The following is a 25,000-nucleotide window of genomic DNA, read 5'->3' on the forward strand; positions in this document are numbered from 1 at the left end:
ACCACAGTAATACGTGGATAAAAGGGACAGTCACCCCTGTAATACCTGGATAAAGGGGACAGACAGCACAGTAATAACTGGATAAAATGGATAGTCACCACAGCAATAGCTGGATAAATGGGACAGTCACAACAGTAATACCTGGTTAAAGGGGACAGACAGCGCAGTAATACCTGGGTAAAGGGGATAGACAGCATAGTGATACAAGGATAAAAGGGACAGTCACCACAGTAATACCTGGATACAAGGGACAAACAGCACAGTAATACTTGGTTAAAGGTGACAGACAGTACAGTAATACCATTGGTTTAAAGGTGTCAGACAGCACAGTAATACCTGGATAAAAGGGACCATCATCACAGTAATACCTGACTGTTCGAATGGTGAACGTTCACATGAAAAAGTAGAATTGTCAGCCAGACCAATGCAAACCCCAACCCCTCTCCCTTCTCCCGTCCTTACACCTTCCCCCCTCTGCTTTCTCCCTTCCTTACACCTTCCCCCTCATCCTTTCCTCTTCTCTACCCCTCCCCATCCCCTTTCCTTTTCCCTCCCCCTACACGTGGACTGTCATTCAGAGTTTTCCCGGGCAGCACCGGTTGGACAGCCAGTATATATATAAATTTAAAGGGAGTTTCATAAGAAATATTTAAATATATATCAATATATATTTAGATATTTCTTATATGAAACTTCCTTTATATTTAGTCATTTATTTATCCTTTTAGTTCCCTATTCAGTCTTATTCCAGCTTCAGTAACCTACATGTTGTGACGCCAGTTTTAGTAGCCATAATCAATCAATCATTTCTGTTCCAACACCAGCAGCATGTCTTAACCCCATACACATGCTGTGCCACTCACCTCCAGCCTGCACGCACACTCTTTTCCTGGATGTTCAGGTCCCTCCTTTTCAAGAATTCTCTCACTTCATGTGTCTACTCATTTCTGGGTTTGCCTCTTCTCCTTCCATCACTTCAAAATGTATACCATTTTCAACAACTTATAATCCTCCATTCCTTCCATATGACCAAACTCATGCATGCGTTTGAGTGCGAGTGTGAATGCGCGTGCGCGCGTGTGTATGAGATACATGACCAGATTCATGCTTATATATCTTCTATCCAAACACCAGTTCTCCTAAAATGGATTGACTGAAACAGAAACTAAGCTATCATTTTGCAATGGATAGACAGTCCCAGCTAAATAGGCCTTTGCTCTCTCTCCTAAAAGACTTTTGTCAAGTTTAGACAAAAAACTAAACTTAAACGTATTATCACCCACGTGAGCCCCTGGGAGAACGAGGCAAATGGCTGCCGATGTCTCAGAAGATAGACCCATGTGTTCCCCAAAAACCCAATTCCTAGCTCAGAGAAAATCCATCATGACCTGTAGAAAGTTGCCCAGAAAAACCATTGACCTACCAAGACCTTGTTTTATTGAGTGACATTAATTTAGCTCAACAACTGATACATTTACCAAATCCTTCCCACAAAATAATGAGCAACAAACCCATCACTTATTTTTAGAGTAAGTTTTCCCAGCAATGAAAATACTGGTGCACAGTTAAGTAAGCATTCTGTCCTATTGTCTGTATCATTTCAAATAAGTTTTGCCAGATGACTCAAAATGTATGGAAAGGAATTCTATGAATGCCAGAGAATATTTCATCCAGTGTATCCATCATTACGAATTTTTACCCATAAACTTGTTTTATAAATAAATGTGCATTCAAAAATATGAATTTTTGTTTTGGTAACAATGGAATTCTAAATGCAATAGGGTACTTAAAATCTTATAAGGAATTTATATATGGGAACAGTAAAACCTGTCAATAAAGCGTTGTTGTTTCCCAGAATGAAAGTAAACAAGAGGCTTCACATCAAAGCTAAATTTTTTGCGAGCAAAAAAAAAAAAAAATCCTAAAACGGCATTTGACTTCAATCATGCCATACCGTGTACGTGAAAAACCTTACTTTCTAAATAAAAAAAAAAACTCCTTACGAAGCCGCTTCTCAGGTAAATGCAATCAGAATGTTTTTCTTAAAACCGAAAGCTTTTGCAGCCAAATTCATATTGCTTTGCCAAACTCGTTTCTCTCTGTTTTCTCCTAAAATTTCATCCACTATCTTCCTCCATTTTCCTAATTTCCATCGGATGATTATTGTCATTTTTCAGTTTATCTCATGCTCATTGCTCTCCATCCATGTTTCACCTTGTATTATTTCCTTCGTCTAAAGTTTCATATTTCTTTTCATCAGGTATTTTCCTAGGTTTTAATATTCTTCAGTCATCCGCTTAATTTAATGAAAAAAAGATTTCCTTCCTCCGTTCCTCCGGCTTTTAGAAAGATGTCAGTCAAGTTAGCCAGCAGCGAGACAGCCTCTCTCCCTCCCTCTCTCTCTCTCTTTTTAAGAGCTTGCCACTCCATCGGTCTCTCTCTCGCCCAAGTCTCGAATCTTTCAAGAGTTTCAAGGGAAGTCGACACTAATGAAGACGGAAGATAATGCATCCTCGATCAAACTGACGGCAGAACTTCGAATATCTTCTTCTTCTTCGTAGCTTTCGTCGTGTTAGTCGTCGTCCTTTGTCGCATCCGTCGGGTGCCAAATACGGCACAATAAATATGTCAAAACTTATACATTCAGTGGTTACTTACTTTAAAACACAACCGAAATACAAACGTATAAAGTATTCTGTGGCCAAATTTATATCTCACGTAATGGTTCACATGTCAGTGTCTATCGAAAGCTTCAATCCTATTCTCTACTCATTATCATCTATCATTGGACCTTCGGGTATTATATACCCGAAGATTTCGGAGTATTTTTGTGAGCGCGCACGTTCGTGTTTTTATGCGCCATCACGTCATGTATACGAGTGTATTTATGTATTGAAACGTTTCGATTTCGTATATGCTCCACAATTTTGTTGTAGGTGCTCGTGTCACTTTGAAATCACGTACTCTTCGGTAAGTAATTCAGTGTCAAAATCATTATAGAAAATCATATAGTTCGTGTACTTATGATAGTAAAATAACACCGCAATAATAATAATAATAATAATAATAATAATAATAATAATAATAATAATAATAATAATTTTATTAACAACAACAATAATAATAATAATAATAATAATAATAATAATAATAATAATAATAATAATAATAATAATAATAATAATCTCTATCTAATGATTTGTAATTAATTTTTTTTAATAACTGATCTCTTCTTTTTGCATTTCCCATTATTATCTGTTACTTCTTTTAAATGTACACTTTATTCATTGGAAGTTTCTGAAATTCAAGTCAATGGCCCCCGTGGTTGGTTTGTTCCAAATGAATAGAGCTATCTTCTGAATAATAATAATAATAATAATAATAATAATAATAATAATAATAATAATAATAATAATAATAATAATAATAATAATAAAACAAAATGTTAATGAAGAATAGTATGAGAAGGAGAACCAACATAAGCATGGCATGGATTGACTACATGAAAGCCTTCGACACGATACCGCACACATGGCTAAAAGAATGACTGAAAATATACGGGGCAAAGGAACCAGATATGTCCAAAGAACAATAGATGGAAATAACATCTCGCCCATATGCAGGAAGTGCAATATGAAGGACGAGACCATAAACCACATACCAAGCGAATGTTCGGCGCTTGCACAAAACCAGTGCAAAAAAGAGGAAGATTTAGTTGCAAAAGCCCTCCACTGGAGCCTATGCAAGAAACACCATCTAGCTTGCAGTAATAAATGGTACGAACACCAACCTGAGGGAGTGACAGAAAACGATCAGGCAAAGATCCTCTGGGACTATGGTATCAGAACAGACAGGGTAACAGACCAAACTTGATGCTGACTGACAAAATCAAGAAGAAAGTATCACTTATTGATGTCGCAGTACCATGGGACACCAGAATAGCTGAGAAAGAAAGAGAAAAAATTGATAAGTATCAAGACCTGAAAATAGACATAAGAAGGATTGGGATATGCCAGTGGAAATTGTACCCATAATCATAGGAACGCTAGGCACGATCCCAAGATCCCTGAAAAGGAATCTGGAAAAACTAGATGCCGAAGTAGCTCCGGGACTCATGCAGAAGAGTGTGCTACTAGAAACAGCGCACATAGTGAGAAAAGTGATGGACTCCTAAGGAGGCAGGATGCAACCCGGAACCCCATTCTATAAATACCACTCAGTTGAATAGGATGACTGATAGAAAAAAAAAACAATAATAATACTGCATGTAACATCTAACACCCAATGCTGATGTGTATGGCTCTATTATATATATCAAATCCTTCATAAAATATATGACCCTATCTTATGCCTAGGTGGTTAAAACTAATGAGGACCAAGTTGCTGCAATGAGAAAAATTCTGGCAAGGTCGCCAATATTATGATCTCGCTTTTCGAGATCGACAGGTTCTTTACTGAAACAAGCAGTTGGGCTGAAATGACTGACGAGAGGTGACAAACAAAGGAGGGAGGAGCAGAACAAATCCAAAAAGTTTACCTTAAAATTAATTTATTTACAAAGCTATGTACATATTTACAGACGAGTCAGGTTCAATTTAAAAACAAAATTAAAATTACTACAAATGAATTGAACTCTTAGCAGCAAAATACAAAACAAGTAATTTAAACTTCAAATTAATTAATAAATAAAAATTGAGCAGCAAAACACAATCAAATTAATTAAACCTCAACTCAATAAAATCTTAAGCAGCAAAATACAATCCCACCCAGTAATTAAACCTCAAATACAATAAATCAATACCACTTGAGCAGCAAAATATACAAGTACAAAGGCAACATAATACACTAGTATAAAAAAATTCATAAGCAGCATGAAATATACTTCAATAGTTGCTTTACTGAGTCATTAAGACGTAAAACAAATAACTCCAACACAGGAACACTGCAGGACCACTCCGACAGAGTCGAAACGACAACCATCTTGTCCTCACGCACAGTGCTGACGTCCTCCTCCAGTACCGACGACCACGACAGAGCCGACACGGCAACCATCTCGTCCTCAAGCAACGTACTGACGACGTCCTCCATCTACGACCATGACAGAGCCGACACGGCAACCATCTCGTCCTCAAGCAACGCTGACGACGGCGTCCTCCATCTACGACGACCAAGACAGAGCCGACACGGCAACCATCTCGTCCTCCAAGAAACGTACTGACGTCCTCCTCCATCTACGACGATCATGACAGAGCCGACACGGCAACCATCTCGTCCTCAAAAACTCTCCACTGCTCTGCTGCCAGGATCTGACTCGCAGGTACGGATACCTGCAGCTGCTACTCCAACTGGCTTGCTGTTACCCTGGACCCTATTCGTTGCTGCTACGAACCTGACTTGTTGCTGTTACGAACCTGACTGACGAAGTCTGACGCCATCCATCAGACGTCAACTCGCCAGTAATTAAAAACAAACAAAAACAAAGGAGGCAACAATCCACTAAGGGAACAATCGACAAACGATTGTTCCTAACAGTGAGGTTGGTCAAAATCCTTCGACCTCACTGCTATGTCCTTCAGCCTGTGTTCTGAAAGTTCTCTCTTGGTTCTTCATTGGAGGGGTGGGTAGAGCGCTCGGCTAGCACGCTGTTGGCCCAGCGTTCGACTCTCCGACTGGCCAATGAAGAATTAGACGAATTTGTTTCTGGTGACAAATTAATTTCTCGTCATAATGTGGTTCGGATTCCACAATAGGCTGTAGGTCCCGTTGCTAGGTAACCAGTTGGTTCTTAGCCACGTAAAATAAATCTTATCCTTCGGGCCAGCCCTAGGAGAGCTGTTAATCAGCTCAGTGGTCTGGTTAAACTAAGATATACTTACTTCTGAAAGTTCTCTGACTTGTGTCGTTAGTACGACCTTTGCTTTGGCTTATTTGATCTTGACTTCGGACTACGATGACCAGGTTTAAGGTGTCCTTGGATTAATATGTTCTGGATCAGCAAATCTTCTGGCCTGACTTTAGTGTGTGTGTGTGTGTGTGTTTTTTTTTTACTGTGTTTGCCAATAAATCGTTTAGGCTATACACAGTATAAAGCTATTTACAGCAAGCAAAAAGCATTAGGAGAACGCATACCTTCGCCAACGTCAAGCACATACTTATGTCGGCCAGCATCTGTTAGTTGTGATCCAAGAATTATCTAACCTCACGCTCTATTTATTTGAAAAGTAATTATTAATAAAATCGGAGGTCGGTTTCTTAAGCTTTTCACATTTTGAGCAATCCTACCTACTTCTTTGAAAAGTTATTGTTAACTAGTCTAACATTATCTACGGTCAGTTTCTTAAGCTCTTCACATTTCTACCATTTTGAGCAATCCTTACCCCAAAATGTACGAACGGGTCTACTTTTAGTCAAAATCTCATAAAATACAGCCTTCTTTTTGCGCAGTTTTTTTAAACAAGTAGGAAAACGTAATAAAAACTGGTCTGTGTCATTTTATTCTCATGTGAGAAATTATAACTCGGTATAATTTTTATGTTACGAACATCTGTGCGTTCGCCCTTGGGTTTACATCCTTCCAAAGCAGATATGTTAATTTCTACAATATTAAAACGTAAGCGGTTAAGATTACGTTAGTATGTAAGAGCCAAAATCATATTTCCTCATCATTAACTGTTTAAATTTATTTCATTTTAGCTTAAAACTTGACAACAATTGCTACGATGAAAAAATATAAGGTTTAAAAGTGGCTTTCGAAAACCTGTTATGATGAAACTATATGGTTCAAAAGTGGCTGAACCGAATATAGTAAAAATAAAAAAATTGATAATTTTCCCTTAGGCCTCGAACACCCTACCCCCCTCCCCAACAACAACTCGTCTCGGGCCAACGAAGCGAATAATCACATTCTCAAACCATGTTCCTTGGGGAAGTTTGTCATCTAAACATATTGTGCGTACAGATGTGGGTGGGTCTCTCTCTCTCTCTCTCTCTCTCTCTCTGTGTGTGTGTGTCTCACTCTTCTCTCGCTTTCTCTGTAGTTCTGTCTCTGCTTATGTCGCTGTCTGTCTGTCTCTTTCTCTCTGTCTCTCTCTCTCTCTCTCTCTCTCTCTCTCTCTCTCTCTCTCTCTCTCTTTGTCATGTATGTCTGTCTATCACACACACACACACACACAGACCAATGAATTGTGGAGTGAGGTTGATGTTTACACATGATGGAACGTTAGATGGTTACGATTGAGAGAGGCTGCGAATACTGGTGAAGTGTGTTGAAAATATTTACATGAGAGTTGAAAATGAACCCTAGCAATGGCATAGTGATGAGGACGATTGCAGCCAGGGAGATTAGAATTTCATTTTCAATCAAAAAGAATTTCCACAACATCAAGGCCCGATTTAGATGAAGGTATGTGAGTATAGAAACAGAGCGAATTGATAAAAGGCATCTTAACCTTGGATCTTGTCGAAAGAAAGATGTGTGTTGCTTTTTAGCCTAATTTCGGAGCTTTTACATTATATAAATACTAAATACAAGAATTGATATTAGCGCTTCTTAACTTATAGAAACCGATTTCTTTACTTTTCAAGGCTGTGCCTGTGGCATTAAACTCTATTTTTCGGTAGTGAGAGAAATGTCTGGCTGGTGTATTCTCGCTTTTGTTTTCGACAGCGTAAAATAAATGTTTTGGACGGCTAGGTAGAGGAACCGCGACCCGATTTCTTCAAAGTAAATACGGGAGGTGTAGTTACTAATTAATTAAAGCAACGAAGGCCGAAGATGCGCGCCATTTTTCGTTGGACGGGAGGAATAAAATGATTCTAGTTCGCGATACAGCATGGAACCTTTAAAAGGTTAATTATTAATAAACCATTTGAGAAAATATAAATATTTGATTATGCCTTTGAACATCAATAAGCTGTTTCCCTTTATAGGCCTATCAAAAAGTGCCACACAGTGAACTTTTAAGTCACCATTATAAAGGCAAGTCGGATTCTGCTAAAGAATCTACATTTTTCCATTCCCAGAATATTCTGTTACTTCTCTCGACCTTTTTGCATTTTGGATAGACCACCACAACTGCTCCGCGTTGCGAGAGACCTATCCATTATGGAAACAAGGCAAGACGCAACACAAAAACACAAAATACCGGGGCCTGAACGCAGCCCGGTCTGCGATTCATCAATAACGAAAGAAAAACCGAACACAAAACGAATCGAGAATGATTCCTCATTCACAGAGCGTCCTGACATCGCCCACAGAGGAGCACGTCTCTCTGAAGACTTTAATTGGTCGTTTCCTGTCTGTTCCCCTTCGAGTCGTCTTGTCGTCTTGCTGCAGCTTCGTCGTCGTGATGTTTAGGAACTTATGCTGCTTGTTAGTTTTGATGACTCTTTCGTCAGCAGATGTGACGGGTTCCACAATTATAAACTATTCACGGATGAAAGGTGAGAGAGCTCGTTGGAGATTTGGATGTGATGTGAAAATGCCATGTTTTCCCAATAGTCTCTCTCTTCTCTTCCGATAATCTCACTTTCTTCCGATAATCTCACTCTTCCAGTAACTCTCTCTCTCTCTCTCTTCCGATAATCTCTCTCTCCTCCAGTAACCTCTCTTTCTCTTCAGATAATCTCACTTTCCGGATAACCTCTCACTCTCCCGATAATCTCACTCTCTTCCAATAACCGTTCTTTCTCTTCCGATGATCTCACTCTCTTCCAGTAACCTCTCTCTCTCTCTCCCTCTCCTGATAATCTCACCCTTCCTCTCCTGATAATCTCACTCTCTTACAGTAACCTCTCTCTCTTCTGATAACCCCTCTTTCTTCAGATAATCTCACACTCTTCCAGTAACCTCTGTCTCTTCAGTTAATCTCACTCTCTTCCAGTAACTTCTGTCCCTTCAGTTAATCTCACTCTCTTCCAGTAACCTCTGTCTCTTCAGTTAATATCTCTCTCTTCCAGTAACCTCTGTCTCTTCAGTTAATATCGCTCTCTTCCAGTAACCTCTGTCTTTTCAGTTAATATCTCTCCATCTTCCAATAACCTCTGTCCCTTCAGTTAATATCTCTCTCTTCCAGTAACCTCTGTCTCTTCAGTTAATATCTCTCTCTCTTCCAGTAACCCCTTATCTCCTCAGTTAATCTCACTCTCTTCCAGTAACCTCTGTCTCTTCAGTCAATATCTCTCTCTCTTCCAGTAACCCCTTCTCTCCTCAGTTAATCTCACTCTCTTCCAGTAACCTCTGTCTCTTCAGTTAATATCTCTCTCACTTCCAGTAACCTGTCTCTTCAGTTAATGTCTCTCTCTCTTCCAATAACTTGTCTCTTCAGTTACTATCTCTCTCTCTCTTCCAGTAACCTCTGTCTCTTCAGTTAGTCTCACCCTCTTCCAATAACCTCTGTCTCATCAGTTAATCTTACTCACCTCCAGTAATGTCTCTTTCTTCTCTCCTTTTACATTTACAGTTCTCGATGCCCTGGATCCACCCACAAGTCCATTTCTGAGGATCCTGGAAAGCACATTCCAGAGGATCTCTTCCAGCCTCCTCCTTCACGACGGCTCACCACAGGCCCTGGAATTTGTGCGCAGAGTGACAACCAACGGCGCATTGCTCCCTTACCAAATACGCCTAATGACCAGTGAATTGCAAAGCCATTGCTCTGTAAATTTCGGTCGTGAATGCGATTGGAATTTGGGTTTAATCATCGTTGCCTTTGAGGATATGAAGGTCCTCGAAATGTTGTTGGGAGTCCGTGGGAGCTCGTGGTGGGCCAAAGGACCTGTGCTTTTTGTCAATCTTATTCACGGAAGATCAGCGAAGTATGACACTTACGTGTGCTTTAGTTTCTTATAAATATCTAATTCGAATACAGGAGTATCTTCTGACTGAATCTCATACAATAAATACATACATATATATATATATATATATATATATATATATATATATATATATATATATATATATATATATATATATATATATATATATATATATATATATATATATATATATATTATATAATAAATATATATATATAATATATATATATATATTATATATATATAAATCTTATACACTATATATAATATATATATACATTACATTATATGTATATATCTCTTTTTCCTTTGGGGAAAACAGATCCTTACTTCCGCTTGCCGCCAATATGGAGAAAGTATCACTCTTGGAAGGCTCCGTTGACAAAAGAGGTACATTAATCTACTCTTTTACGTCATATTTCCCTTTCGGCCAACAAAAATTTATTGAACAAGTAAGCATCAACATCTACGTTGTATTGACTTTCCTTGTCCTTGAACTTTTATTAGTTAACAACGACTTTTCCCATTTTTATAACGACTTCATAAAAATAGTTTTCTTGGCTTGCTAAGTTAACTTATTCAGTCTTTAGCTGAAATTGGAAGTGTTAAAACACATTTTAACAAGATTAAATTTTCACTCTGATCACAAATCTTTCAAGTTGATTAAGCACAATTTCATCTGATATTTGCACAGAGATTTTCATTGCAATTGCTATACGTCAATGGGACAGCTTCCATAAATGACTAACCACGTATATAGCATGAAAAACTTTTATAACGATGCACTACGAAATAGTTTGAATTATTCTCATTTAACTCTCTCTCAGACCGTCAAGACTGGGCATCCACTGACAAGAGAAAATATCTTCCAAGAAAGATTCCCACATTTTGGAGGTATCGAGTTCCACCTGGCCAGCTGGGTGGATGACTTCCCAGTTCTGTTCTACGCTGACGGAGACCGTAAGTGTGTGTGTGTGTGTGTGTGTGTGTGTGTGTGTGTGTGTGTGTGTGTGTGTGTGTGTGTGTGTGTGTACTGGGATCAAGTAACGATACTGCTATTACTGTTTTCTCACCAGTAGGTCCCCAAAATCGATTTCGGGGTAAAATAGCAACATAGGCCTATCCTCCAGGGTGGAGGAGAGCGTGGTGAGTCTAGTAAACCTTATCGTAAATGACTTACCGAGACCCGTTATACGTAGTGCCTTCTGAGCTACTCCCATTATGGGTAAAAGGAGTGTGTTGATATATATATATATATATATATAATATATATATATATATATATATATATATATATATATATATATAAATATATATATATATATAAATATATATATAAATATATATATATATATATATATATATATATATATATATATATATATATATATATATATATATATATATCTGTTCATTTTACCATCATCACTCCCGCAGGCACGACAGTCATAGGCCTAGCTATCAACCTCCTGGAGGAAATCAAGACCAAACTGAATTTCACCTACAGCGTTCAAGACTTACCGCCAGATGGCATGTGGGGCGACCTCGTTAACGGCTCCTGGGTAGGAATGGCAGGGCAGTTGGTGAGGAAGGAGAAGGATATCATTGCAAATTCCTTCGCTGTTCTTCATGACCGATATCTGGCAATGGATTTCACCGTCCCCATATTCTACGACTCTTACAGTGCTGTGCTTAAGGTAGATTAATTGGTCTCTCATTTTTGCTGTTAAGTTTATTTCATTCATTTCTAGACGTTTACTAACTATTTCGTTAGTAAAACAACTAAAGTACATTAAGTGGAGAGTCACCCACTGATACTTATTTCTATTGATTCATCATTTATCTGATTCATATGAATAACTGTCGAAAATGATCTAGGCCTACTGTTCGTGCTCCATGGCAGTCTCACATCTTTCAAATATTGATGTTTTAAAGTTATATTTAAAAAAAAAAAACTATATTTTTTCTGTTATTTCTTTCTTTTCATTCTGCTCGTTGATTGCTTGACTGGAACAAGCGATGCAATACTTGTTTACGCAATGTAAATCTTACTTTGAAGACAATTGACTTACTAAAATAATGGTGAAAATTATAACCCAAATAAACTGAAATAATGAAAAAAAACATTAAATGATGAAGATTACAGTAAGAATTATCAAACAATAATGATAACTGCCATAACGATGTAGAAGTAGGCATATGTGATGGTAGTACATAAGGCACATACGCACAGGAAATTAACGCAACGAACGTAACCATAATTTCATTTCCCACGCCCAAACAGCTTCCACCCCCGCCCCCACGGTACCTCGGGGTCATCTATCCCTTCAGCAACTGGGTGTGGCTGGCTGTCGTGACCTCCCTTGGCCTCATCGCCTTCATTCTCCTGACCTTTCAGGAGACTAAGTTCGCCGGATACGATAAAGGCAGTGAGTTCATTATTATACGGTCGTGGCGCAACCATTTGTCTCTCTCTCTCTCTCTATCTGTGTGTGTGTGTGTGTGTGTGTGTATAGCTCTTCTGTCTGTCTGTCTCTCTTTTGTGTGTACCCCCCTCTCTCTTTTGTGTATCTCTCTCTCTCTCTCTCTCTCTCTCTCTCTCTCTCTCTGTGTGTGTGTGTGTGTGTGTGTGTGTATAGCTCTTCTGTCTGTCTGTCTCTCTTTTGTGTGTACCCCCTCTCTCTTTTGTGTATCTCTCTCTCTCTCTCTCTCTCTCTCTCTCTCTCTCTCTCTCTCTCTCTTTCTGTATGTGCGTGTGTGCGTGTAGCTCTCACTCTGTTACTGGCAGTATTGTTCTTACGTTTTAGCGAAATATATACTTCTCGTGCTCTATACTGAATTTCAGTTTAAATAACACTGAATTTAAGTGAAATAACCAAATAACCTGACTTTACCCTCCGTTTTCAAGAATATGTCTTTTTAAATTCTAATATATACAGTATATTAGATTCCTCTTTACGATAAAATTTGCCATATTGTGGATAAACAGCTACCCTACTTTACAAACGGGAATTCTAGATCAGAAAATAGTTTCCAACCTTCTCTCGCAAAACCACTCTGTTGAAAATTTAAAAATTTAGGTAACAAATCCACTGTCAGCGTCATTTCATCATTATGATTATAATATTAACATGACAGCATTCAAGTAAAAAAATGGCATTATCATATAATTATCATCAGATGGCTATTCGATAGTACGAGCTCACGGAGAAAGTAGAATGAATTCGACAGTGACATGATTTCCCTTCCAGAAAGAGACATCGTATGGTTCCTTCTGTGGCTGGGGCGCAGTCTCCTTCGCCAGCCAGTTCCTGGAGAGCCCAGGTCAAACGTCCTTCGCATCGCGTTGTGCTTTTGGTTCCTGGGCGCTCTAGTGCTAGCCAGTTCCTACTTCGGGAACCTAATAGCCTACATCACAGTTCCTGACGAACCGCACAGAATTAGGACTCTGGAGGAACTGGCCAGGTCGAATCATAAGTAAGTGGAAAGTCGTCGTTCTTTCCGATTGTAATATAAAATTTAGGCCTAAGGCCAAGCGCTGGGACCTATAAAGAGGTCATTATTATTATTATTATTATTATTATTATTATTATTATTATTATTATTATATTCAGAAGATGAACCCTATTCATATGGAACAAGCACACCACAGGGGCCATGGACTTAAAATTCAAGCTTCCAAATAATATGGTGTTCATTTGAAAGAAGTAACGGAACGTAATGGGAAATACAGAAAGAGATAAGTTATTAGAAAAAAAAGATAAATTAGCAAAAATAATAAATGAATAAAAATGTAAGTAAATTATTAAACCACAGGGGAAATTGTATTAGGGTAGTAATGCATTATATCTTCGCTTGAACTTCCGAAGTTCCAATTGCACGGCATTCAGCGATGAACGGAAAATTGAGAGTCAGACTGTTTTACAGGTGTAACAGGAGGAAAACCTCGCAGATGCACTATGAAACAACTGTCAGTAGAGGGTCGAGGAAAGTAAGATAGAAGAAAGAGAATATGAACGGAGGAATAGCAAAAGAAATGAAAAGGGTTGCAGCTACGGGCCGAAGGGAAGCTGCAAACACACTTGAGATTAATGCCTACAGTGCATCGCATGAGGTACACTGACGGCATTACCAACCCTACGGGACCGTTCTCTCCGAAAATCTGAGGTTTTCATGTATCTAAATCAAAGACTTACTTTCACATAATCGGAATTTATAATGGGATTCATTTTTGGGACTAGGCATTCTGAAGCCTAGACAAACCTATTGAAAGAAACTAGTTCTTTTAAAAATAACCGTAAAAGAAATTGCCTGTTACAATAGGTCCCTGTATATTTAAACTTAGTTATGTAATACAGCCAATAAAATCGCCCATATCAATCAACTTAATTGGTAAAAAAAAAAAAAAAAACATGCTTAGTGCAGCTAGTGCGCAATAAACAGTAGTGGCGTGCATGTTCTTTGGATGCTTGAATTTCAAGTCAGTGTCCCCTGTAGGCTTGTTCCACACAAACAGGACTAATTTTCTGAATAATAATAATACGTTTACAGACTCTACATTTTAGACTACGGAGCCCCGCTGCCAAACTATCTATCGACTTCTGTGGACCCTGTGTTAAGCCTCTTGGGGAGGAAGCTAACTCTTGTGCCCTCCTACGAAGAAATAGAGGAAGAGGTTCTGGAGAGAAATGGCGTTATCGTCGAAGGGACGAACTACATGGCTTATGAGATCGCAGGATGGCGAGAGACTAGCCTCTACTACGTAGGAGAGGTCCTTTATCCATCCTTCTACGCCTGGGCTTTCCAGAAGGATACCCCATGGATCTATCGATTTGATAAGTACGCATCTTAATGATTAACTGCATGTTTAGGCAAATCAATGAATAATTGCTCACAGTGCGTCTGTAAACATATCCAAGTGGTTATTTGTATCGACGACAGTGTCTTTATAAGTGAAATGAATCTTTTGGGTAAACAATTCCTCATCCTGTTACGAGTTTGTCAATAGAGGCATCTTTTCATTTGAGGTATGTACGCATTTTGTTTTGTATGAAGTCTCAGGTCATGCCTTTTATGCAAGTTCTACTGCTGCCGTTGAAAATATCCGTCTCAGGTACGTTAATCTTTTCGTATCTAGAAAAATTGGCGTTATTACTAGTATTCAGAAGATGAACCTTATTTATATGGAACAAGCCCAGAGGGGCCATTGTCTTACAACTCAAGCTTCCAAAGAATATGGTTAGTACACACCGTATTTATGCTCACCTAATAATGAGCACTGGAGTAAAAATGTCGAAGATTTAAATATTATTGTCTTACTAATCTAGAGAAATTCTCTAAACAGACCTCTCTACGTTGGGAAAACTTAATTTTCCAGCATACATTGACCCTATATTACGTCAGTGGTCTTGTTCCCTAAGCCTTGGACCTGTACTTAGGTCACCGATGGGCAATGAACTTTATAATTACAAGCAATCATGAGAAAAATACGGGACTAGATTCGTTATAAAACTCGGCCAAATGCTGTACACTAATCGCGCGTGTATGTACTGTATGTATGTATGAACGGAGATGCATAAACATGAACAAAGGTGAGTAACATAAAAAATCAATTGTACAAGCTTTAGTAATCCACTGTTTTTTTAAAAGGCACGTATGAAGCACTGACAACAGTCTAAGAACTTCAAGTTTCCATTCATTTGTTCTTTAGATCTTTTAACTCCGATAGGTAACCATGTTATCAGGACTTGACCATATCCTAAGTTTCCCAAAGTCGATCAAGTATATACAAACGTCAGATGAAAGAAAGAAAATTTTGCATTCTAAATTTTTACAGGCTCTAAATTTTCGACTACGGAGCCCCACTGTCAAATTATCTATCCAATTCTGTGGACCCTTATAAGCCTCTTGATAAGGAAGCTAACCTCTCATGCCCTCCTACGAAGAAATCGAAGTAGTAGTTCTGGAGAGATGTGGCGTTATTGTAGAAGGGACAAACTACAAGATTTTGAAGTCGAAAGTCAAGTTTCAATAGTAAATTACTCATTTTCTACGTATTCATATTGGCATAATTCCTTTTATCTGTTTTCTTTCTTTCAGATACTTGGTCATGACGATCGAAGCTGGCCTCGTCTCAAAGTGGAGGAAGGACCTTGTGGCCGAATTTCGGCGTTCTAGGGGCCTACCCACTGGCAGGGCAGTTACGAGCAAGACAAGGACCATCAGGAGACCACTGTCACTGACCGACCTCCAGGCAGCTTTCATTGTCCTCGGGTTAGGCTACATAATTTCTACCTGCGTTTTCCTTCTGGATGCAACTCGATATTACTCTTTATGTGGAGTGAAGTCTCGAAGTTGTTTAATTTCGACTTCTGACAGGAATTAGAAGACAGTCAGTTGAAGTCAGCTATAACGGTTAATTGAAGTCAGTTATAATAGTCAATTGAAGTCAGTTTTAGCAGTCAACTGAAGTCAATTTTAACAATCAATTGAAGTCAATTTTAGCAGTCAACTGAAGTCAATTTTAGCAATGAATTGAAGTCAATTATAACAGTCAATTGAAGTCAGTTATAACAGTCAATTGAAGTCAGTTTAACAGCAAATTGAAGTCAGTTAAAACTGAATTCCGTGACGTGTCTGCTTTTCAACAAACCTTTGCAGAGTCACTTTACATCCTTACTTTGTGATTTCTTTCGATGTGTCACTTTGCTATGAATCATCTTTTATTACTTAAAGGTTACTCAAAAGCAAATTTTGCACAAAACACGTGCTTACGTTAGTACACTTATGTCATAGCACCTTTGTTTTGTCATAACTCTTACATTATAAATCGGGCGTTATAACTGGCTTTCCGTAAAATTCGTTATCATAATTAATGGCAAATAGGAAAGTGTTCTTACCACTGGGGAAGTTTTCTTTCTAAAGTCTAAACGGCTTCACGTTTACGAAACGACTGAACAGGTAATTTAAATTATTGTCTATAATTAAAGAGAGGATACCAAATGAAACAAATGATCTTGCCTCAATTGTTCACTGGCTATAATAAATAAATTTCACGTAGAAACACGTAGTTGGTTATCAAGGATATACGCGTTATTCAAACATCTTTTTTTTTATTTATCAAATATGTCTGATTTTTCTTGATGTATATTTTTAACTGCGTACGGAAATCTAAATACATCATTATTCATTCGATTCCACTCGTTCACCTCCGTGAACCAATCGTTTACTTGAAACAAAGACCGAATCAGGCTTTCGTCTCTGGTCATTTTCAAACGCGCGTGGCACTGATTCGGAAATCACACCCAGTGATGCCTTAACCAACACGAGAAAGGAGAGAAAGGATCTCCTTCGTACCCTTCATGATAACCTCTTTCTTCTTCCACCTCCATTTCTCTCTATCCTTCGCTTTGATGCACTGCCTCAGGAAAATCCATTTCCCACTTTTCCAAGACGAATGGCGAATACGTCATGAAAGAGCGAGGGAATATATACACATATATACCGTATATTCCTTCGTGTGCGGTGAATTTCGTACTATTTTGGCATCTCTCGTAAATTAGATATCATATCGTCAAATAACGTTTATATACAGGTATGCGCAGGTGTATACGGTAAGCAAAAAAAAAAAAAGTTTGTTAAATTCGTCCCATATACTGTACGTCTAGGTAAATAATGGCTTAAATGCACTTCATTAAATAATAATTTTTATCTGCATTACACGATAATTTGAATTTTTGGTTCCGGAAAATAACAACACCCTTTTCACTACCTGTGAGGAAATTGCGATGAAGAAAAACCAGCCCCAAAAAAAAAAAAACCGACAACCTCAGTCTGTGGCTCCTGTTATCGGTAGTGACAGTTTTGTACCAAGCTTAAGCACTGCCTACAAAACTAAACACTCGAGACCAAGCTATCGGAAAGAAACATACCCGCTTTGAGAATAAAAACGAATTTATAAGAAGTCCTTTCGTCGACCAGAATCCGGTTGACGTTGCATTTTCATTTGTATTTAGCCTTACGGAACTGACTTCTTCTGTAACCACCTAAGGTCCCTAGCTGGAAATTAATTATATGCATATGTTTTTTTAATTGTTATCATTTTTAATATTCTCAATATTATTACTATCATTACCATTATTATGATTTTTCTCTCAATTATTATTACTATCATTACCATTATTACGATTTTTTCTGTTATAATTTTTACTATTTTTACCGTTCTCACTGTTATTACAGTCATTACCATTATTATGAATATTATTCTACTACTGCTTTAGCTAATGTATTTATATTGCCGATTATCATTTTCATCATTTTATCTCGTGTATCTAGACTGTGTGTATTGTGTATTGTGTATTGTCTATCGTTTGGATTTTCCATGTACATGGCCCTGAACAGAAATAAAGAAAAGCGAACATAAGGAAAATAGAAAAAATCCTGTATAAGATAAATTCGCAAAATACATCCATCCTTTTCAATATTATTATTATTATTATTATTATTATTATTATTATTATTAATTAATTAATAATAATTACTATTATTATTAGGTATCCAAGACTAAATCGAAATCACTGCAGGTCCAGTTTCCGCTTCGCTTTAAGGGTTATCGCAGGACAAATTATGGTAATTGAGATCATCTCAGTACTCTGACTAAATGAATTAGCGGCAAATGTTAAATTACGCATCTTGGTTTCGTCTCTTGTTAGTTTTGTAAAATAATAGAATTGTATCTCGTATAAACTCAGCATTATTTCCAGAATGCCCTTTCACCCTGAAAGTTTACTCTCTCTCTCTCTCTCTCTCTCTCTCTCTCTCTCTCTCTCTAGACCTTATAGTTCGGGTACGTCGCCCTAATTCGGATACGTCTGATCCTAATACGAATCGACAGACCGATAACAAAGAACGCCTCTTATTGGATTCTTGAATACTTGATCTTCAATCACTCCACCATCATTTCCCTTTCCACCTCTCTCTCTCTCTCTCTCTCTCTCTCTCTCTCTCTCTCTCTCTCTCTCTCTTTTAGGCATCAGTCTGCCGTACAAAATAGATTTTCTCTCTCCTCCGATGAATACGTTATATATCGTGGAGGAAAGTGGGGAGGGGGAATAATTTATCCAGAATTGACGAACTTTATTTTATACCACCCAACGTAACCTGATAGTAATTAGCGCATGCGTATAGGCATGAATATATATCACATCATCATCCACAAACAAGTGGAGTCCCAATTAATCTGCGTTCATAACTATAACAAAATAATGATAAACATAATTATCATTTTATTTAATGAGCGTTTATATACATAACCAAATATTATAAACAAAAAAGGTTTTTACAATACATTACAATATCAGTTACATCGCCTAATAAAATGCAATTTGTAGCATACATTCATTTAAATGAACTGTGAAGTTTAAGACTGATAAAATAATATTAAATAATTCATATTTTATACCTCTTTGCTTTCCCGGGCATTACGTAAAATATAACCAGAAATCTTTTGAAAATGCTGTTAAAATCACGAGAAGTTTGTGACGTAGGGGAAAAAATTTGCATAAAACGAGATACTCATTAATAAACCATTTCCATGAAACAAACGTTAGATTCGAAAGAATGAAAGTCCTCCGGTAGGTAATTTACTAATATTTTTGTCTTTAATGAAAGAGACTTCTTTTTTTTATTGAAAGACATTTCTCTTATTTTGTGAAAGTGACTATTTTTTAGTGAAAGAGACCTTTCTTTTTTTTTAGCAGAACAGGCTGAAATCTAGTTCAGTTCAGAATGTTCTCGTGACGTCACTTAATCCCTAACTATCCCCCAAGTGTCATGTTCTCATAGATAGAATGAGCTAGGTAAAATACGCCTTATATTATACACTTCATTCGCTTATATGCCGAAAACGCTCTCGAGCGCTCTCACACAATGGCTATCTGACAAGGTTAAATAATGAAGAAACTACGTGCTTGTGTGTGTGTGTGTATGTGCATGCGTTTGCGTGTGTATGTGCTTGTGTATGTGTGCGTGCGTGTGTATGGAGCAGGGAGAGAGAGAGAGAGAGAGAGAGAGAGAGAGAGAGAGAGAGAGAGAGAGAGAGAGAGAGAGAGAGAGCCTTCTCAAATGATAAAGCGGATAGAACCAAGTCCCATGTCGACAGCGTGTGATAAAGAGCCCTTCTCGTTTTCGGGATCGAGAGAAAAAAGGAAAATAATCTGGAAAAGAATAATGTATCACAGACTTTTATGACAGACTTATGAGGAAATAAGGAACACTAGATTTGCTTATCTATGAAATAGATGGTATTATTAACCGATATCTATGATTTATTTCCGATATTGCTGCAGCTAATCTGTACCGTCTGTAAGCAGACGATCTTCATATTCTGTCTGTCTGTCTGTCGGCAATGTTAAGAAACAACGTAATATAAAGACATGGGAGGTCTACCAAAAAGTACTGGAATGATGGCAAAAATCCTTATTTTTTCATATATATAATCCTATTTCCCTTGCTTTCACTGCAAGCAACTTGTAAGAAACAACAAAAGAAGCCGAATTCTACGTAAATAACCATTCATAGATATCGAGTAGTTTCGAATTTCAAAATGAAGGGTCCATTTTTCACCTCAGATCGAGCCTTTTTATATGGAAAACGATAACATAACCTCCCTCTTACAATTCGTTTAAATGAATTGAATTTAGTTATCTTCATTACATATTCCCACTTACCATCTTCACCTTACTACCCAAGCAATCACTATCATAGTCAAATACGGGAACTGTCATTCAAATACTACCCTACAAACCATTCGGAGAGTACCTCATACATATACATAATATATATATGTATATACAGTATATATATATATATATATATATATATATATATACATATACATATACATATACTGTATATATATTTTTATATATGTATATATATATGCACACACACACTGGCTGACCAACTCGGCACTGCTCGGGAAAACTCTTAAAAACACAGAACAATTTTCCTGCACCTCCTTGTACTGACTGTCCCTTTCGTCGAGGTATTACTGTGGTGACTGTCCCTTTTATCCAAGTATTACTCTGGTGACTGTCCCTTTTATCCAGATATTACTGTGCTGACTGTCCCATTTATCCAGGTATTATTGTGGTGACTGTCCCTTTTATCCACATATTACTGTATTAACTGTCCCTTTTATCTAAATATTATTTTGCTGACTCTCCAATTTATCAAGATATTACTGCGGCGACTGTCCCATTTATCCAGATATTACTGTGGTGACTCCCTTTTATCCAAGTATGACTGTACTGCCTGTCCCATTTATCAAGGTATTACTGTACTGACTTTCCCTTTATCCAGGTATTACCGTACTGCTATCCCTTTATCGAAGTATTACTGTAGTGACTGTCCCATTTATCCGGATATTAGTGTGGTGACTCCCTTTTATCCAGGTATTGCTCTGCAGATTTTCCCATTCATCCATGTATTACTGTGCTGACTTCCCTTTTATCCAGGTATTACTGTGGTGACTGTCCCATTTATGCGGGTATTACTGTGCTGACTGTCCCTTTTATCCAGGTGGTATTACTGTGGTGACTGTCCCATTTATCCAGGTATTACTGTCCCGTCCCTTTTATCCAAGAATTACTGTGCTGACTGTGCTTTTTATCCAGGTGACTGTCCACTTTATCCAGGTGTTACTGTCTTGACTGTCCATTTTATCCAGATATTACTGTTGTGATTGTCTATTTTATCCAAACATACTGTGGTGACTGTCCCATTTAACCCCCACTAAACCTACACACCCTCCCCAACTTAACTGCAACATCCCCACTAAAGCTATGCACCCCCTACCCCAAACACACCCCCACTAAACCTAAACACAAAACTTGATACAGAATTATTAATCGCACGAAAGAAAAGCACTTTCAATAATATATGCCTATGGTCTCAATTACATGAAATGAGGTATGATAAACCCGTAGAGTTTATTTACCACATAAGTTACAAATGGAAGGGTGGAGGGGGATGGGGGAAGAGGAAGAGGGTACGGATTTTAAACCTACCCTATTACCTAATTCGGGTCAAATGATGGATTTCTATAGCGCACAAAGTTACAAATATATATACAAACAAAAACATTCACTTGTATATACAGTATATACTGTGTGTGTATATACTGTATAGTATATATAATATATATATATATATATATATATATATATATATATATATATATTATATATATACTGATATTCTACTCTGAGCCTTTTTCCTGATTGATTAAGCGTACGTACCTCTGAAAAGTAATTTGAATGAAACCATACTTCTGTGTAATAACATATCAATTGAAATTTACGGGGAAATATTAATAAAAAGAATATTTAAAAAAAACACTTTGGAGAAAACGAACTTATTACAAAAACCATAATTCAGTATTTCCTTTTTGTTTTAAATTTCCCCAACTGATAATTCAGGAAGAATTATGCATTACTCATTATACCTATAAATAGCGGACGCAGTAACTAATGACAGACAATGAGGCCAGAAGCCTTTGAAATTAGTTACTTGTTTGCGTGTCCGTCAGGATTTATGCAGCCATAAACTTTCGCTGGGTGCCAACCTCGCTAAAATAACTTACGTGCTAAATTAGACCTCGTGAAACTACTACAGATTTTGCTAGGTAGCAGGAGGTGATATAAATTTTTGTTTTGTGCAAAGTAAGATTGAACGATCCAGCTTAGAATTAATTTTGATTGGGTTCTTAGGCAATATCTGTTCAAAATTCTATAAGATGAATCTAAGATGTATATATTTATTTCCTAGAAGCTCACTGAGAGTTCACGATTTATACAGCCACAAAGGTCTGAACGCCTGTGGGCTTCACAACGAAGATCCCCAAAGGCAAAAACTGACCAATGAAAATTCGACCCGCCAAGATATCAATCCAGACTTCCTGCTACAAGTATATGACCACCTTTTAATTTCATACATTCTCTCATTAGATGACCGCCCGCGTTTGCGTAGAGACGTAAGAGTGAAATAAACGAGACAATAAGAATATCTTTCCATGTCCTTTGGAAAAATAATAATAATAATAATAATAATAATAATAATAATAATAATAATAATAATAATAATAAGTCACACGGGACACTAAAATGGTGAAAAAACCACACTGATGTAATGTACAATACACCGGCGTGAATTTTGTCACCAATAATAATAATAATAATAATAATAATAATAATAATAATAATAATAATAATAATAATAATAATATAATAATAATAATAATAACAAATTACCTCACAGCCATCAAAGGCCACTCCCTCGCCTCGGGAGACAAAGTCGATGCCTCGACGAGGTAAAAACGATAAAACAGTTACCCAGTTTTCTCGTTACTAACATGTCAGACTCTTCGGGGAAGACTTCCCTACACTTGAGCTAAAACTTCAGACGGTTGACCAGACGTTAATTTCATTTCTTTTTTTATCTTGACTTCTTTTCGTGTGGTGGAAAGTGGATTTTGGCCATACAATTCCCCAATGGCTCAGTTTGTGTAAGTTTAGTATTCACAGAATGGATTTTCAAAGGATCTTGGGCCAAAATAATGTTGTTCACCCACGATTGAACAGCACCATTGTGCCGTAAATGTGCCTCGCTGTCGAACTTCTCAGTTCCGGAGGTCCTTTATCCCTCACACCGGTAGACTGTGGAACAGTCTCCCTGAGAATGTCGTGCCACTGGAACCTCAAATGTTTAAGCAAAGATACAATGCATTGCTACCCTAACAGAATTCAACTTGTATTTTAATATTCTACTTATATATTTTTTTTCTATTTATTTATTAATTTCTCTTTTTCTAATAACTGATCTCCTCTTTCTGTATTTCCTATTACCTTCTCTTACTTACTAGTGAGGACCATACTCTTTGGAAGCTTGAATTTCATGTCAATGGCCCTTGTGGGCTTGTTCCATATGGATAGGGTTCATCTTCTAAATGATAACAATAATAATAACCGAGTATTAGTGTTCACTGAAGGACTTTCAAAGGACCTTGAACCAAAATAATGCTGTTCATCCATGATTAAAAATAAAGAGAGCGAAACCTCTCTCTCTCCTCACACTCTCTCCCTTCCTCCCTCAACCTCTCCCCTTCTCTCAACCCTCTCTCTCCCTTCCTCCAACTCTCTCTTTCCCTTCCTTTAAATCAATCTCTCTCTCTCTCTCTCTCTCTCTCTCTCTCTCTATATATATATATATATATTTAAATTTTTTCCCTCGTTCTACATTTTCAAATTTCACATCCCCACTTTTATTAGCGTCCAGGAGGGGGAGGGGGGAGGAATAAATTCCGAGTGCCTCTTGATAAAGGCTCACTCGAACCTCCCTGTCCCAGCGTCTGTGGAGCGATGGAAATTGGCCGTCTGCAAGAGAGAGTATTCGTATCCTCATTGTCATCGTAATGGAATTTAAATGGAATGTTGGTTTTAAAGATGATTTTTCAGAGTTAAAGGCAACGAGGGTTGCGGGGGGTTGGGGGGCGGGGGCCGTATATTAATACCTTCCTTTCAATCATACGCGGTCTAATAAAATGAGATTAAATGAGATTTAGACGAAGTTTAGTAATATATCCGTATCGTGAGGTACGTGCGTGTGGATTCGATTGGTCACGTGGATTTGTATTTGCATGTGCACGAGGTTCAGTCAGAATTTCGACAGGGTAGTTATTTCTTGTTACATAAATTCTCTTCTAATACATGTATATGTATATATATATATACAGTATATGTATGTATGTATGTATATATATATATATATATATATATATATATATATATATGTACATATATATATATATATATATATATATATATATATATATATATATATATATATATATATATATGTATATATATACATATATATATATATATATATATATATATATATATATATATATATATATATATATATATATATATATATATATATATATATATATAAATTTCTGACCCACACCAGGATCAGAACCCAGGTCTTTCAAATGAAAGACCAGGGCGCTACCAACCAGGCCACACAAGACATAAAAGAAGTTGGAACCTGAGTACTGCTTGCATACCAGCGTGTTTTCCCCAACTTCCCGACTCAGCAGTGACCCAACTGACAGCATTTC

At 37.4% G+C, this 25,000-nt stretch overlaps 3 protein-coding genes across 7 annotated transcripts in view; 2 read left to right on the plus strand and 1 right to left on the minus strand.

The window, feature by feature from the left end:
• LOC136839829 (uncharacterized) overlaps positions 1 to 9,639 on the plus strand; it is a 42,723-nt gene extending 33,084 nt beyond the window's left edge. The window contains exons 3-4 of the mRNA XM_067106159.1: positions 4,938 to 5,211; positions 9,462 to 9,639. Coding sequence (XP_066962260.1) covers positions 4,938 to 5,211; positions 9,462 to 9,639 — 452 coding nt within the window. The remainder of the gene's footprint in view (positions 1 to 4,937; positions 5,212 to 9,461) is intronic.
• The window catches only part of LOC136839469 (mucin-2-like), a 422,431-nt gene that overhangs the window by 355,880 nt on the left and 41,551 nt on the right, over positions 1 to 25,000 (minus strand). The gene's annotated exons all lie outside the window — the stretch shown is intronic.
• LOC136839830 (probable glutamate receptor) overlaps positions 9,719 to 25,000 on the plus strand; it is a 38,803-nt gene continuing 23,521 nt past the window's right edge. Inside the window, exons 1-7 of the mRNA XM_067106160.1 lie at positions 9,719 to 9,829; positions 10,647 to 10,779; positions 11,257 to 11,516; positions 12,104 to 12,248; positions 13,071 to 13,296; positions 14,371 to 14,658; positions 15,919 to 16,092. Of these exons, the coding sequence (XP_066962261.1) occupies positions 9,719 to 9,829; positions 10,647 to 10,779; positions 11,257 to 11,516; positions 12,104 to 12,248; positions 13,071 to 13,296; positions 14,371 to 14,658; positions 15,919 to 16,092 (1,337 nt within the window). The remainder of the gene's footprint in view (positions 9,830 to 10,646; positions 10,780 to 11,256; positions 11,517 to 12,103; positions 12,249 to 13,070; positions 13,297 to 14,370; positions 14,659 to 15,918; positions 16,093 to 25,000) is intronic.

The sequence above is a fragment of the Macrobrachium rosenbergii genome, chromosome 6 (genome assembly GCF_040412425.1).
Source record: "Macrobrachium rosenbergii isolate ZJJX-2024 chromosome 6, ASM4041242v1, whole genome shotgun sequence".
NCBI lineage: Eukaryota > Metazoa > Arthropoda > Malacostraca > Decapoda > Palaemonidae > Macrobrachium > Macrobrachium rosenbergii.